The sequence below is a fragment of the Stomoxys calcitrans genome, chromosome 4, assembly GCF_963082655.1.
Source record: "Stomoxys calcitrans chromosome 4, idStoCalc2.1, whole genome shotgun sequence".
Lineage (NCBI taxonomy): Eukaryota > Metazoa > Arthropoda > Insecta > Diptera > Muscidae > Stomoxys > Stomoxys calcitrans.
In genome coordinates this window covers 17,499,142-17,516,275 of record NC_081555.1, presented here as the reverse complement: position 1 = coordinate 17,516,275, position 17,134 = coordinate 17,499,142, and the positions used below count along the sequence as shown (strand labels likewise).

Here is a 17,134-nt window from a genome sequence, read left to right as displayed (position 1 = left end):
TTTATATTGTGTTTTTGTAATTATTATTTTACTTTTTCTTTTCTCACAAAAGTTTTAAGTAATTTCATAGTTTTGGAAAAGAGAAATAAATAAACCGGCAACTCTTCTTAAAAATCGAAGAATTCCCGCCTAATGCTTTTTGTTTAGCTTATTACAAAAAAGGATTTTTTTTAAATAAAAATTTAAACTGAATTCTAGGATAGAACTATAATTTCAAATAAAACTAACTTTATAATATTGATGCTAATGAAGAACGATTATAAAACTAAAACAAAACAAAAAAAAAAATAATAAGAATAGTAAAATGAAAGCGTTTCTAACCAAAAATCTTAAAAATCTTTTTACAATAAAAAATTAATTATTTCTAGGGAAACAAGTGGAAAGTTCGTGTAACTGATCGGGTTAACTGATTGGAGACTTTGTTCAAACAAAAAAGAAGAGAAACGTGTTTATAATAAATATTTTTTGTGGTGTATTTTCATTTTTGTATTAACACAAATTTGTAGGGGTTTTTTTAAACGTGTATCAGTCTGCTTTGTTTGTTTCTTTTAACTAAACTGCGAACTACAACTAAAACTAGAACCTAATATCGCTGAGAGAACGATTTACAGTTCATCCTTCAAGTCGTCGCTGTCTTCACTGTCTGTGGGAGGAACGCCGCCAGTGCCTTGATACAGTTTTGCTATGATTGGTTGCACAATGGCTTCCAAGTCTTTCTTTTGCTTTTTGTATTCTTCGGGATCAGCATCGGCATTTGTTTCCAACCATTTGATGGATTCATCGATGGCTGCTTCCATTTTGGCTTTTTCGTCTTCGCTCAATTTGGCACCGAGTTTTTCCTTGTCACCAATTTGGTTCTTGAGACTGTAGGCGTAAGATTCCAATTCATTTCGGGTCTCGACCTTCTCCTTGAGTTTCTTGTCCTCATCGGCGAATTTTTCAGCATCGTGAATCATACGTTCAATATCTTCAGGGGTAAGGCGGTTTTGGTCGTTGGTGATGACAATCTTTTCCTTGTTACCGGTGCCCTTGTCTTCAGCGCTTACTTGTAAGATACCGTTAGCATCGATTTCAAAACTGACTTCAATTTGTGGGATGCCACGAGGAGCTGGAGGAATGCCGGTGAGATCGAATTTACCCAACAAATGGTTATCCTTGGTCATGGGACGTTCACCTTCATAGACTTGGATGGTGACAGTGTGTTGGTTGTCAGAGGCAGTGGAGAAAATTTGTGATTTCTTGGTGGGAATAACGGTGTTGCGTGGAATCAATTTGGTCATAACACCACCAACGGTCTCAATACCCATAGTCAAGGGGTTGACATCGAGCAAGACAATAGCGTCAGTATCTTGTTCACCAGAGAGAACACCAGCTTGTACAGCAGCACCATAAGCAACGGCTTCATCGGGATTAATGCCGCGGGAAGGTTCCTTACCACCGAAGAAGTCTTTAACTAATTGCTGAACCTTGGGGATACGAGTCGAACCACCAACCAAGACAATTTCATGGACATCCTTTTTGTTCATGTCGGCATCTTCCAAGACCTTTTGGACGGGTTTCAAGGTGGAGCGGAACAAGTCCATGTTCAATTCTTCGAATTTGGCACGAGTTAAAGTCTCAGAGAAGTCATCACCTTCGAAGAATGATTCGATTTCAATGCGGACTTGATGGGCACTGGACAAAGCACGCTTAGCCTTCTCAACTTCACGACGCAATTTCTGAACGGCACGGTTGTCTTTGCGGATATCCTTGCCCTTCTTCTTTTTGTACAGTTTGATGAAGTGATCCATGACACGTTGATCGAAATCTTCACCACCCAAATGAGTATCACCGTTTGTGGAAACAACTTCAAAGACACCATTGTCAATGGTCAGCAATGATACATCAAAGGTACCACCACCCAAATCGAATACCAAAACATTCTTTTCACCCTCCTTTTTGTCCAAACCATAGGCAATGGCAGCGGCAGTGGGTTCGTTAATGATACGCATGACATTCAAACCAGCAATGACGCCAGCATCCTTAGTGGCTTGACGTTGAGCATCATTGAAGTAAGCGGGGACGGTAACGACAGCGTGGGTAACCTTCTTGCCCAAATAGGCCTCAGCAGTTTCTTTCATTTTCAACAAGACCATGGCGGAGATTTCTTCGGGGGCAAAGACCTTCTTGCCTTGGGAGGTGTCAACGCTGATGTGAGGCTTGGAGTTCTTTTCCACAACCTTGAAGGGGAAGTATTTAATGTCATGTTGCACATTTGTATCGGTCCATTCGCGACCAATCAAACGTTTGGCATCGAAAACTGTATTCTCAGGATTTGTAGTCAGTTGATTTTTGGCGGCATCACCAATCAGACGTTCACCATCGGCAGTAAAGGCCACGTAGGAGGGTGTGATACGATTACCTTGATCGTTGGCAATAATTTCTACACGGCCATTCTTATAAACACCAACACTAAAAAAACGAAGGTAAAATATACAAGATTAGAACTTGAGATTTAAAACTCACAAAGGAAGACAGACACAAAACTTGGCTGTCACATTTTTTGAGGTTTTGTAAAAATTATGTTTAAATACATACCATGAGTAGGTGGTACCCAAATCAATGCCAATTACGGTTCCAATATCCTTGTCTTTTTCCTTTTTGTCTTCGCCAAGAGCGAGGCCAACAAAGGCCACCACGGCCAATAATGTTAATAATCTCATTTTGAGTTCTTCTCTGGTTCACTGAGTACTATTAATAATACTAACTGCAAAAAAATTAAGCGAAATAAAAACCAAAAATTAATGTTAAGTTTTATATAAAATTAAAGTTTATGCATATTGCATTGAAAAACCACCAAAGAAAATTGCCTGCGTCACCAAAAGCGTTTGCTGTTTGTTCTTGCTAAACACATGCACACACACTCATAATGCCGAACGACGTGTACTTCCAGACAGATTCTGTTGCCACCAACTTTCTTTTTACGCCATATTTGTCCCATTTTTTGTTAATAAAAACCAGTTTTTCTATAGAGCTAAGTTTCTACATTGAAGTCTGACACATTTTCCATTGTTGCTGGTTTAAAAAACTTTTAAGAACGAAAGACAACCTCCCCAACAGAACCCTTACCAATAAAACACGTCCACAACAGTGGATAACTGCAACACGACTAAACACACCAACCCAGCAAAGTAAATCGAAGTGACTTTGACATTGGTCTTTTTTTTACTCTACCGGCACAGAGAGCTGGTTTCAGTTAGTCATGGAATTTACTCAAAATTGTTCGGCAACAAAAACCAAACCCTAGAGAGAACGACGTTACATTCGAAATAAGCATTGAGGATGAGTGGTTTCGGTTGGCAATACCATGATCTTATCATCAGCGATGAAGGCATAGTGAAACCCCAATTTGAGTGCAAGAGAAAGTTTTGTTGGTTTATTTCAATGGAGGGTGGATTAACGTTTTGTATACGTGTACTTTTGCCATACGACCAAAGTGGAGAGTAAAGATATATTTTCAATAAACCGGCAAGAAAGAGAGTAAAAAAGGGAGTGCAATAAAAAAACTTGAATCTGACTCGAGAGACATTTCAAAGTGTAAAAAGAACAAGAAAAATCTTTTAAATTTAAAATAATTAAAACAAAAAGGTTTTTGACCTTTCTTTGTTAATATATTAAGACTTTGCAATCAAATATATTCTTTTAAATATGTGAAGCCAAGCAAAAGGTTACGCACTTAAAGCGTGTTTTCGGTTAATCTTAAAAGATGACCCAATGAGTTTTCAGTTAGTGTTGTTGTTCGTTAGGGCCCATTATTGATTCAGGTGATTGTCTCAGGTCCAACACCAAAGACTGACGTGTATTTTCTGCTTTTCTCAAGAAAGCTTTGTCAATGGAATACAAAATAAATATTAATGTAAGTGTGCACGTTTCACTTTTTTGTATACAAAAACAATGTGTTAATGAACGGCTTTTATAGTTTGTTGCTATCTGAGCAGTGGTCTCTGTGGCCGTTTAATCACTTTCATCCAACAAGTGACGTGTTCATTTGGTATAGGCACATACCTATTTGTTTAAAAAAATATGTGCAACTGTAGGTAAACACACAAAAACAAGGTAAACTAAAAAGTGGCTGTTGTGTTGGCGTTTTATTGCAGTGCTCTTCATAGCATTACTTAGGTATTTTTGAATACTGTTATTTGACATACTATTTATGCATGTTCAATTATGTAGCATAATTCTAGAAATGGATAATTGGGGTCGATACTAGACAATTGCATAGATGTGAGGCATATAATTGAAAATTTGTTATTACAAAACCATACCCATTACAAAGCAAATATAAATAAAGTTTGTTTATATACGAAATATTTATTTATCACAAAAAATAGAACAAAAGTGGATACAGCACACTTTTTTTTTGTACTATTTTTCTAGCACAATGTGTGTCAACTAATTTTAAGTAGACAAGTGCTTTTTATTTACTCTAGAAATGAGAAAATCTAAAAAAGGGTACAACAGCTGTTCTTTGTTTATATACAACTTCCATTACCTAGGCAACTAAACCATATGTTAATGTTCTTGTTTGTCAATAACGAAATGAGAAATCAACGACTCGCTACAGCCTTTATTTTCAGTCTTTAAACCGGGATCACCGCAGGATCATTACTGGCCAGCTTACGTTTCGCAAATTCAAGAATTTGCAATCAGCTGTTTAACGTTTTACTAAGTTCTTTTTGACAATTGAATTTTGTATAATTTTTTACAGTAGTTTGGCAAATTGTGCATTTTAACTTTGTTTATTATGCTTTTAGTTCACAACTACTGTGATAATTAACAAATTCAGAAACTTGCAATCAGCTGATTAACTTTTTATGGCTGGTACCATGATTATAATTACCACGTAGTGTACCGTAAACAGCTGAGTAAAATTTTTTCTCTCGAACGAGTTTTTCTTTCAACGAGTTTTGGTTATGTGCGTGTATTATAGTAAAGAACCATAACACACACAAACAACGAAAAATGGCGCGAACCAGTAACAAACACAAAATCAGCGTTGCACTAATCACTGATTTTGACAGATAGTGCACTTATTATTTTGTTGTTGGTACTATGTTTGTTTTTCACAGTTACATGTTTACACATGTTTTTCGCGATCACTTTTTGAAACATTTTGAGAGTTTGGTTATTGAGAGATTGTAAATTTCTGCTGAATTTTTTCCCAGTAGAAATTTGCAGCATCGAAAGCAAAAGAGAGCAAAGGCTATTTTTACTCTCCTGCAAATTTTTTCTGGAAATTACACGAAAGAAACCGTAATAACATAACACTTGTTAAAATTGTTTCATGAATTATGGGGGAACGTCCTACTGAATTAAAGAAGCAAATTTTTTTTTCGTCAACCTATTATCAAAAAAAGTTATCAATTTCGCGAAAGGCGAATTTAATATAAGTTTTCGCAGTACAAATTTTGATCAAGTGTAAATTTTGAAGTTACGCTTTTAGTACACAACTTCATTGTAAAGCTTCTATTACACGATCAGAAATGTCATATGAGCTGTCACTTTCTGGGTTCATAAGACTTGTCTTACGTACGTCATATACGAATAGAGTGCGCTCTAATAAGCACGTATTCCAATGTGTATTATGCTTTTTTATATAGACATGTGTCTACATGTATATTCGATGAAACAAAAGCTCGATTTAATCGAAAAAGTTGCATATTTATTCCCAAAACCCATTTGTGATATTAACTTGTACACGATGTGAAAACTTTCAAGAGTTGCTAAATAACATATGACATGTCTGATCGTGTAATTGCAACTTAAACCTAAAATTTCAAAAACTTGTAATCTGATCACTTGGGCGGTGAAGCTTGATACACAGATGTGTATTGACACCATAATTGATTTTTTTAAGCTAAGACCTACAAGCCCCTGTATCACAAAATCCCTCAATGGAATAATGTATCAACCTGAAATGTTTTAAAACTTTTCTAATTCCTAAATCTTAAACTGCAGCTTAGTATATTGACAATATTGTTCAAATTATTATTTTCCTACACAAATTTTTTTTTAGAAAAGTCAATTACTTATGTACAGTTCAGTATGTTTGGTTGAGGATAGGCCAACAAATAACAGACATGTGTGCATAGTATATATACCCAGAGATAGGGAATTTCTATGATAAAACCTTAGATCATAAAATGAGCACATGTTGGAACACTTATGTAGAAGTAAGCATTTGTATTGTTTATCATTAAGTGTATCGTTTATCAGTAAGTGATTTTCTAATCATTAAGAGTACATGTGTTTCAACTAAGGCAGGTAGCTAGTTCACTATGTAAATATCCTGTGGATGGAAATAGGATCAATGTGTGTTGTATTTGTTGTCCTTAGATATTTAAGATTGTACAGTTTACAGAAGTTTAAGTATGTATTAGGTGTTAAGATAGTTTTTGTAAGAAATAAAGAGGAGTTCTGTTCAAGACACCAATCAACACGGTCGTTTCTCTAATTTCTCGGCTAAACAACTTAAATAGTATTATTTGAATGTGCTCGCCGATATTTAAAACAAGCTGTGTTATAGGCGGATATGCCGAACAAAGCAACATCAAAGCTCTCCATTAAAAGGGGTGTACTATGTAAATTTGGAAAATCAAAATTGCAAAAGATATGTGGGACCCATATTCCTATTGGGAAACAAGCCACTAAATGTAAAGCAATCGATTTGAAATAAATGTCTTAATATAGCGCAGAGTTGATAATTGGTGTTGTTTCTTTTATATCTGCTTATTTTGTAAGAAATCTCATCTCTTTTCTATGTATTCTTATTATAACGTGCTTTTCAATGCCCATATACATGTATGTATGCATGTAAATGTAGGCTATTGCGGGGGGAAATACCAAAGTGCAGAAAAAAAGACTATTGGATAGTAAGATAATTATCCAGAACACCCTAAAATATTATTCAGTACACCCTAAAATATTTTTAACATTCAGCACGTCAAATATTTTTAACATTCATCATGTAAAATATTTTTTATTAATTTTTTGCACAAGTTGCCTCCTTTGACACATGGTATCTGCACATGTGTATGTATGTAGTTGCTTTTTTATTGAGAAAGTTCAGTTCCTTCTGGAATATTCTTTTTCTTATATATTTTTTTTTTCATTTTCGAACACAAATTACATTATTATTTCGCTTAATTGTATTTTTTTAGTCCTTTGTATTTTTTCTTTTTATTGAAAATAACTTTTCATTGTAATTATTTTAGAATTGAAGCTTTGTTGCAGTGTCGTTTTTTCAATGCACACACACACACAATGTCTGCCATTTTCTTTGGTAGTTTTTTTATATCGAGAAATATGCTTATATATGTACTTACTTGGAAAACACTAATTTCTATAAACTATGATTATTAAATATGTTTAATTTGCTTCACTGTTTATTATTTTTATCACTTGAAATCTTTTTTTTATATATTTCACTTAGTTTATTAACGGCTACGTTTGGTTTTTACAGCTTTCTAATAAGATTTTTATTCTTGTTGATGTTTCTTCTTGCTTTGTGAGTTTGTAAATGAATGAATATTAAGAGTTGCCGGCTAATTTAATGTGTTTCAAAACTGACGTGTCCAGTGATGGAAAAGTTGGTACAAAAATATTATTTGTTTGCACCTTTTCAGCGCGTTTGTCGATAAGTACCTTATACAAAATTTAAAATATATAGCTTGCTCTTGGTATTTGAAATGATTATTGCAATAGTTGATGAAATACGATAGCTGCTCATGCCAAAAGACAATTTTACCCTAAATTTATATCCACCTCTTAGTATATATTCATTGTTTTAATCAAATAACTAGCAGTAGTATATGTTTCTTTTTTAATTTTGATTTCGTTTTAACCAATAATTAGGCAGGATTATGCCCTTAACACCAAAACTTACAAAATATTTTCGTAATACAAACAACACTAGGTATTACTAAATATAAATGAAATGTACCTTTTAGTACTTTTAAGTACAATTTAAATTGTTTTATATCTGACGTGTCCATCACTTTTCGCTCACCTTCGAATAATCTCCCAGAGTTTTTTCTTTTATCTCTTGAAAGGTCATGACGTGTAGAGTGCAAAATATGAAAATATGGGCGAATTGAGCAATGCCACTTATTTCATTGGTCCACGTATATTTGATATTCCCACTGAAACTACGTTACTCTCATATGTGTTACGTGTTCTCTTCTGGCGACTCTTCGCTTTTTCGAGAAAATGCCAGATGGTTGCTGACGAAAAAAATTGCCTAAGAGTTTTCCAACATTGTTGAAAGGTGTCAGTATTCCATTTAATTCCTCCATAAATCAAATAAATATACAAAATGAAATCATACGAATATCGATGAATATATATTTTTCATTGTTTATGTCATGGTAAAATAAATTAAAAAAATATTGTTCCCCGTTTAAAATTTAGATAGAGGGAGGGAAAGAAAGGAAAGAGAAATTTGTTCTCTCATTTTTTCGAGCAAGTGCCAGATGTTTATTTTGTACATGCTGCGTTGCCAAAAACGAAAAATGTGAATTTTTGCCGTTACATGACATTTCACAACTTCGTTTTAAACGACATATTCATATGGATGATGCAATTTAAGCGGTATTTTGAGACCGATTCGAATATATCTGTACTTTATAATTATATGTGCAGTTATGAATTGTGAAATGTAAAGAAGACGAATTAGAGAATTAGTTTCAACAGGTATGAACATAACTGGTATGAAAATTGTTGTAAAGTATCAACCAGATCGTATAAAAACATTGGTCTCTAGGAGCTCAAGAAATCATTTCGTACGATATAGAATATACTTGGCCGTATAAGAGTCATGGTAAAGGGAAATTTCAGTACTATCGGTCAATATTACCACCTTTCCTGATAGAACCGATTGGAACTATAGGTTCGGTTATGGACCGGAACGAGTTTACACACTTTGGCGGAGCTTGACGAAGAAGAATATGTATATACTTTATAGGGTGACAAATCGATATTTCGAGGTGTTACAAACGGAATGACTAAATAGAATTACCCCCATAAGTACAATAGGTTCTTCAGAACTTTGCAGCAGCACTTGGAAATGTGACAAAAAAAAACTTTTTGATTGCATATTCATTCCTTCAGCTATTTGTTCTATGGGGCAGAGCGACCTTGTTCCCCATGAGCGCAGAGCGACCTTGTTCCCCTAAGGATCGCTGCCGCCACAAGTATGTGGCTACAATAAAGGCAATTGCCAGATAATTGTCCAATCAGTGCTAAACAATACCCAGACTACTCAGAATGTTGATATACGTTTGGCCCCAGGCTGTTTCTAGATTGTTATCGCAGGAGCCGAAGCCCAGAGAATTCATGATGTACAGCGTGACCCTTAGCGATACACGATGGAGCCTGCAGATCAAGCAGCGTACCGAGTGAATGCCTTACTTAGCACGTGATGAAGTAAGCCTCCCTCGGCAAACCAAAGTAGTTTTGGCATATCCAGGTTCTGTCGATTCCTGTTGGGCTCAGATTATTGCCCACGTGTTAGATGTTTGTCCCGCTTAATACCAGACCACTCTGTATGTACCCTATTCAAGTTGTAGAATTCTTTCATACGGATAATTAACTTAACCCAGCAAACAAATTAAGATTAAAACAAATCAATTATAACAACGGACACCTTTAAATGTCATAGCGATTAAGAGCTATATGTACCCTATAGAGTTTTGAATCAAATGGAATAAAAAACTGACATACCATAGCATAGTTCAAGGTTATTTCTGTGAATACCTTACAGACAATCTATTGAATGGTACAAATTTAATTTATTTTATTCAATTTTTATAAATTTTAATTATAAAAGAGTTGTTTCAAGGGAAGTTCTAAAGTATCAAATTTAAGAAAAACGCTTATCGAAATTGTGGTGCCTTATACGGAAAAGTATTTCTATATAAGTACAGGGTGGCTGATGAATATTGCTACAATGATGAATATTGCTACATTTTTTTTTCGGTGTATGGAATACATTTTTCTTTTATTCATGTTAAATTAAATTATTAAATTAATTATTAAATTATTATTAATTAAATTAATTAATTAATTAATTAAATTAATTATTAAATTATTATTATTAAATAGAAAAAAAGTTATTACATTTTTTTTTGGTAGCGGCTTTCATCAGCCACCCTGTACATAACATTGAGCTGAAATTTAAAGTAACTGACCAGCAGCAAAGTAAGCTGGTAAGTCTTATTGGGTGATAAACGCAATATAATATAAAAAATAACTTATTTAGACTACTGAGATTTTAATTTCTACAGAAATAGACAAATTCTCAACAAATGAAAGATTATAATTATAACTGAGTACATTATACCAGTTCATATCAAAGAGCAACATCAGTTCCAGAAAATTGTTGAACTCATTCATAAATTCAATTTGGCAATAACTTTTAAAAAAATTACATCTATATTTGTAGGAAAAAAGCTGTCTCATGTGATTTAAGAGTTATTTAAAAAAGTTTACAAGTCAATCGTAAAGTATTAAACTAACCTACCCTTAGAAAGCTTATAATAAGTCAACGTTTCTCAAAGTTATACATTTTTATACAAACGCATTTATTATACAAGACCCACTGTCGTCTTCATCCATAGCTATTAGATCATGTTCATAGTCCTCTTCCTGTTTAATTCCATAGTCATGTTGTACCTCTTCGATTACATCGCCTTGATTATTTACTATATCTTTGAGTTTACGTTGTCGCAGTATTGTGGAAGTATGCGGAAGATTGAGTAACAGAACGCCTCTCATGAAATTGTAGCAACGATTTGAGACGGAATATATTTTTTGGGCTAACAAGATCTCACTTCGCGTATACTTTTTTCGTCTTGCACAGGCCATGCGAGCAAACGTTATACTATTCTCACTAGCTGTTGGAGCAGCGGTTATTTCTCTTTTGCTTATAACGTTAACAATACGCTGTAACGTTTCCAATTCCTTTCTAAGGACTACTTCCGTCTCAGCCAATTCGGTGAGACGCTTTGTTTTAGTTTTTAATAAGTGTTCGCTGAGTTTATTTTGTGATGTTAGCATATTTATTTGTCGATTTTGCTCTTCTTCGGTTTTTTTCAGATTTTCTATGGTCTTCAGAAGTTCATAATATTTTTCGTCTCCTTCTCGGTTGTGGCAGCGACAGTAGCAGGTCATTGTTATATCAAGTTTTGGCGTTTTGGCCTTTCCACCCGCATGAGAGTAGGTTCGTTTTGGTGGTGATTGAAATGTACTTTTGACAGGCTCAAAACCTGGCTTATATGTAGCAAGTAGCTCGTTAGCTTTTGCCGATTCTCTTATTACTTTTGCTTTCTCATGCGTTTTTTTCTCTTCAACTTTTAGTTCTTCTGTAACTCCGCGTTGGCTATGAGTTTTCCTCTCGTAACATTTTATTGTAGGTATTTTTTTGGGTGTTTGTTGATTTGTTGCTATATAAATAGTTTCAAACCCAGTGGCATCGTTGTCGGGAGACACATCAATTATTCCTAAACTTCCAATAGCATTGGGCCGTTTTCTTTTCTTTGTTTTAGGAGACTCTGTAATGAAGTAATAATACACAATTATAGCAATGCGATATGATTTGATAAGGAAAAGCGAGATACTAAGAAAAGCCGCAAAACTTGAGCCCTTTTTAGGTTTATTTTCTTCAATAGAATCAATTTATATTTATCAATAATTACGTAATAAATAATTTATACTACCTGGAAATGCATCGTTTCTTAAACCCCGAATACCTATGTACTTAGCATCAAAATGCAAGTCACATAACCTGTCATGGGTCTCTAATTTATCCAATTCTAAAACATCACACCATCGTTTCAACTCCTTATCATCTTCAGGGAAGGCAAACAATTGATTGAATCCCTTGCAATTCATTACGCATTTGGAGGACATGTTTCTAAATTTTGGTGTTGGCGATGTAGGAGAAAATCTAAAGACAATCGTACTTTGAAAAATATATAATTTGAATAAAAGTCACAACTACTTACCTTTGTTAGAAAATGCAATTTTTAAGTCCCCTTTTTGTTTAACTTCGTTTGGTGAATCACTCTGATCAAGAACTACCTATGTTTTAGGTAAACAAAATATAATGTGGGAGATATAAAGATATTGGTTAATATCATTCAATTTTTTTTGTCCACTTGCTAGAGTACCGGAAAAAGGCCAGAGTTTAAGAGAACGTAGCATTATTTAGGTGTAAATGGGAACAGTTTGCTTGTTCCTTGGGCAAGAATGATGGATGCCATTTTTTTATGGCTACCTTGATACTATATTGTGGTGACATTCTCAAACGCTTTCACGTTTGTTGTTACTGTACCATTAAATATTGTACTATTTCTGCGAGATTCCACTTACTTTTTTGCAAGGCGCTAATTTAATCCAAAATTATTGGAGTTTTTGTTTATATGCAATCAGCAAAAATAATTGCTTTTACATTTACAAAACAACAACAATTGACAACAAATGAAATTGAAATTTGGAGTGGCAATCTTAGATTTTGATCAGCTGGTGTATTTCTTTTAGGGTTGCCAACGAGTTGTTGTATGCAAACGATATGTCGTACAATTTTAAATATGGAATCAATAGCTGTGTTTTATTTTACACATTTTTGGCGTTTTATTTTGTCCTCTACGGCTTGTGTATACAGTACAAAAATAAAATAAACCATGGCAAATATAGATTAAAGCGGCTGTTTCTGACGAAAGGCATTAACGAGTATATTACAAATATGTTAAAAAAGTATCAACGTTTGACTCGGGAAGGATACAAAGGGTCTCGAGATCGTCAGTCAATATGGGTATGAAATGATAATGAAAAAATTTGTTTATATTCGCTTTTCGCAATATTTTTCGCCGATTACTTTTTTTAGATAATAGATTTTTCTCAAAAGAAATTGCTGATTTCATTCAGTAGGATATTCCCACATAATTTATAAGTCATAACCTTTGTTAAATTTTTAAAAACATTGCTATTTTCTCATTGTTGTTTGTATTGTGTTTTTCATGGGTTTTCAACGGTGATGAAATTTCTTGAAAAAATGTTTGTAATTGGCTATACCACATCAACTCCTCAAGTGATTTCATTCGATACCCATATTGCCTAGGTTAGAGGGTTCCAAAGTTTCAATGCCCCAGAGGTCCTTCCCGGATCCAATTATATATAAAGTGCATCTTTGCCGCCACCCGGCCTCTCAGTAAGATGTTCCACTCGATACTGTTGACTGTCAGTAAGTGCAGTTGCAGCATGTAACACTGTGGACGGCTAACAGACACTGCCACTTAGGTGGGGCATAATACCGGAAACGAACCAACTTAGGGGTGTGGTATGGAAAACAAGGATTTTCTAAGTAGTACGAAATTCATAACTTAGATATTCTTTTTCTAGGTTACTTTTTAGTATTTACAGCGCACAACAAGCCAATTACTGGCTTAGGTGTATGTCTTCTGAGCTTCTCGTGATGGCGATGACCAGACGACATACGTCACCTTTTTAACTGCCCAGCTAGACCCAGTCGACTCAGACCCAGAGTGAACTTTGGTGGGCAACCCATTCAACCTAACCTGACATATCCTCTCGGCAACTAGCACATTTATAGGGGGTGTCAGTTCACTGAGGCGGCGATTGGTGTTCTATCTGATTGATAAACGTCCAGCGCTCAGAGGCTATGAAGTTGTGTGGTCGGTCAGTGGTGAGAATTATGGGGAGGTGGTCTGATCCCAAAGAAATTACGGCTAGCCAGAATACGTCACTCAGAAGATCAGGGGATGCAATGAAAATGTCTGGCGAGCTTCTACACCTCCTCGTAATCCTAATGGGAGCATCCTCATTTACCGTGTAAAACGTGGAGCTCTGCTAAACCTATACTCTGCCAAAGCTATTCTCCGCTGGTCGTTGCCTAGGGGAGAATGCCATAAAATGTGAAGCGCATTAGAGTCACCTAGATCATTGTATAGCTCTATCTCGGCAGTACCGGATCTGACTGCTATCCCCATGCATGGAGTGCATGTCACTAGCGCCATTAGCAGGCGAGATGGGTCTATACTGCACGGAATGGTGTATTATGAAGGCCAGTGCCTCACCTCCATTCCTTAAGCGATTCTTGCGTGACACATTGTATCCGTGACAACTGTGCAAGCTGTAGGTGTTGATCAGCTTTACAACCAAAACTCATAAAATCCACAACCTCGTCGATCTTGACTCGGAGACCGTCGCAATTCAATTGCAAAAATGATACACTTCCCGGCACTGGCCTAATAATATTGGGGCTGGGATGCTGCTGTTGCGTATATTACCTCACGTCGTAATGACGTTAGTCCAGAGCAAGATTGGAAATGTACCAACTCCAAGCACCGGTTACACCTCACCTACACCGACCGATGATGGGGGCGGTTCTGGCAAGCCGAACAGAACCAGGGACCGGGGTTCTTTTCAATCCTGGCACGGAACAGAAGCGTGCGGAAAAAGCACTCCGGGATGTGCCTCTCCCATGACTAAAAAGGACGAACACGTCCACTGTTGTTGTAGCAGTATGTTGTACATTGAAATGGCAGCTTTTTACGGCTTCCATGGGCTCCTTTGTTTCAGTTTCCGGTAATATTTCTAAAACTTTTATCACACGATATGTATTTTCAAAGATATTATTTTGTATATAATTTTTTTTTCAATTTTTTTTATAAATAATGATCGATTTAAACATTCGAGTTCGTAAAATTTCAAAAATTCCCATTCAATAATTCACAATAGAGATATTTCGAACGATTTTACTCATTCATGTATGCGCTAATTCGGCCCCAGGTTTCCCTGTTATTTTCAAATTGTGAATGTAATGAAAGTCTTATTAGTTTCTTTATATATTTATTCTCGTTTTGCATATTTTCTAACAGTGGCAATAAGATTAGATTTTTTTCTTAATTTTGAATTTATTTTTTTTTTATAAATTAACGTATGCGAATACCCATATACATACATTCTCGGTCTCTGTGTTTTTCTTGTGATTTATGGTACATGCATGTATGTGACATTTGGTTCAATAATTATTCATTAATATAACAATTAATTAAAGTTTTGCTTTAGTTTTGCTTTTTTTTCCTTCTATAATTTGCTTAAAACTACAAAAGAAATTTTAAAAAAATGGACCAAAAATGTTAGTTTTGAGAAATTGTTATTGTGTTCTGTTTTGTTTGGTTTAAAGTGCAGCTCAAAAAGTAGATTGTTTGGTGTGGTTGTGTATAGAGAATTTGTATATATAATAATAGTAATAATAATATCAATTTGTAATATAGTTGTAGTTTAAGTATGTTTATCGTTTTGTTTTTCATAGCTTTCGTTATTATTCTAGTAAAGAGTACTTATATGACACATACAAAGGAAACATTAAGAAGTTCTGTTTAGATTCGATTAGCTCGACATTTAAGTATATTTGAAAAATATTAAATAAAAAATGTTTGATATTTAAAAATAGGCCTCTCCCCATTCTCCGTAGTTGGTTGGAGGGTAGTAGCGGTGTATACATTTTTGACCAAAAAAACTATGGGAAAAATGTTAGTTTTTTTTTTAGAAAATTACAAAAATTATGTATACAAAAAAGCAACTAATAAATTGCATATCAAAATATGGTTTCTTTTTTTACTTAGCTCTAAATTGAATCTTCATAATTTCAAATCATTTTGCATACCATAGTATTTAAGTTTTTTTTTGTTTGTGTTTTTTATTTTCTTAAACTTCTTCATGACTTAATTTGGTCCAAGTAACAAAAGAAACAAAACAAAGTCTTAAATATTAAAGCTTTTAATAAATTTTAATAAGAATCCTCCAAACAAAAAACACAATTTAAAAAAAAGTATACATCTAACGAGTGTCCCGCTTTTTGGGTTTTTAAGCTCGCTCTCTCCTACTTTTCATCACTTTACTCATGTCTAACACCGCAAATTGATATAAAAGAGCTAAAATTGTTCAAACTGCACGCTGGCAACACAGTAAAAGCAATACTGGCCGTTTTCTGACATTTATCGCGAAATTCATTTAAACTATTCAGCAATAGATCGATAGATGGCATTGCTGTTACTTGATAGAACACTTTCAGGTGTATAGCTGGCACTATGATGTTTGTGGGACTATTGGCATTGCCCGGCGAGCCGCCATTATTGCTAGTCAATATGGCACAATGGGAAGTTGGAACTGTAAGATTTTCATTACTCCTTGCCAGGGGGTAATCTTTAAGTAGACGATTGACAGTGTACGTAAGGATGTTATCTATATTTTCAGCGGTAAGGTTTTGTGCCAAACGACAATGACTTGTTAAAATATCATCCGATAATTGAGTTAGTTGTGTGGTAGATGAGGCCATGCCTGAAAATTTGAAAGACAAAGAGGAGAAAATATAGAAAATTTTTTATAGAAAATTTCATTAAAACATGATTTTTATAAAAAAAATTGTCTAAATTTATCCACAATATAATTGTCGAAAATCTTCTACATACCCGTTGAGACATAACAAACAATGGCAGCACAATTATTTTCATAATTCCAACGTCTTCTTATTGATATCGTGTAATCACTAATTGAGCAACCAGTCTCTTCATCTGCAATAAGAAAAAAAGTTTAAAATTTTTGTATCGTATTGTTGGCTAATTGGGTCAGAACATGACATAATCCTGTTGCACATCCCTACACAGACTTACATTCAAAACGATCATTGTGTGTGTGGGCCCACACTTGCCACTCCACCAGGGCTTCACGGGGCAATGCCGGCACTACAATATAATCCATTATGGCATTTGTTGTGCGTCTCTCCCATTGACGGCGTGCTTCGGCTATAAAGGCCGGATGTGTTACAAAACAAATACCATGCACCACATCACGTAATTGACCCTGAGCATTCATGGCCTTGGCAATACGTGATATATGGCGCAAAGTTAATTTGCATTGAGGACGTATGCCACCTTCTATGATTGTCATACTGCCAGGTACTAAAGCAATTTGGCCAGATATATAAGTTATCTCACCAATCTATAAAGATAAATTAACAAGAAAAGAAATGTCAGTCACTCACAAATTGTAATCCTTTAATTTCTGGTTCTTA

General features: G+C 34.8%; 3 protein-coding genes across 5 annotated transcripts in view; all 3 read right to left on the bottom strand.

Moving 5' to 3' along the window:
- On the bottom strand, positions 1-7,563 carry LOC106084118 (endoplasmic reticulum chaperone BiP). Of its 2 annotated transcripts, none has more exons than XM_013247595.2 (3): positions 7,365-7,563; positions 2,578-2,746; positions 1-2,451 (listed from the first exon to the last, which is right to left on the bottom strand). In XM_013247595.2, the coding sequence occupies exons 2-3, from the start codon at positions 2,700-2,702 to the stop codon at positions 606-608; spliced, it is 1,971 nt and encodes a 656-aa protein (XP_013103049.1). In that variant the 5' UTR covers positions 2,703-2,746; positions 7,365-7,563; the 3' UTR covers positions 1-605. The 2 variants fall into 2 exon arrangements, with proteins under 2 accessions (XP_013103049.1, XP_013103050.1); XM_013247596.2 differs by lacking the exon at positions 7,365-7,563 and adding an exon at positions 3,109-3,196.
- A 2,884-nt stretch (positions 7,564-10,447) lies between these two features.
- On the bottom strand, positions 10,448-12,519 carry LOC106084122 (uncharacterized). 2 transcript variants are annotated; one of them, XM_013247601.2, is made up of 4 exons: positions 12,409-12,519; positions 12,042-12,117; positions 11,754-11,983; positions 10,448-11,588 (listed from the first exon to the last, which is right to left on the bottom strand). In XM_013247601.2, exons 3-4 carry the CDS (start codon positions 11,944-11,946, stop codon positions 10,606-10,608), a joined length of 1,176 nt encoding a protein of 391 aa, XP_013103055.2. In that variant the 5' UTR covers positions 11,947-11,983; positions 12,042-12,117; positions 12,409-12,519; the 3' UTR covers positions 10,448-10,605. The 2 variants fall into 2 exon arrangements, with proteins under 2 accessions (XP_013103055.2, XP_013103056.2); XM_013247602.2 differs by lacking the exon at positions 12,409-12,519 and adding an exon at positions 12,207-12,398.
- A 3,221-nt stretch (positions 12,520-15,740) lies between these two features.
- LOC106084117 (uncharacterized) overlaps positions 15,741-17,134 on the bottom strand; it is a 31,188-nt gene continuing 29,794 nt past the window's right edge. The window contains exons 8-10 of the mRNA XM_013247594.2: positions 16,734-17,061; positions 16,533-16,634; positions 15,741-16,401 (exon numbers count right to left, since the gene is read on the bottom strand). Of these exons, the coding sequence (XP_013103048.2) occupies positions 15,959-16,401; positions 16,533-16,634; positions 16,734-17,061 (873 nt within the window). The 3' untranslated portion in view covers positions 15,741-15,958. The remainder of the gene's footprint in view (positions 16,402-16,532; positions 16,635-16,733; positions 17,062-17,134) is intronic.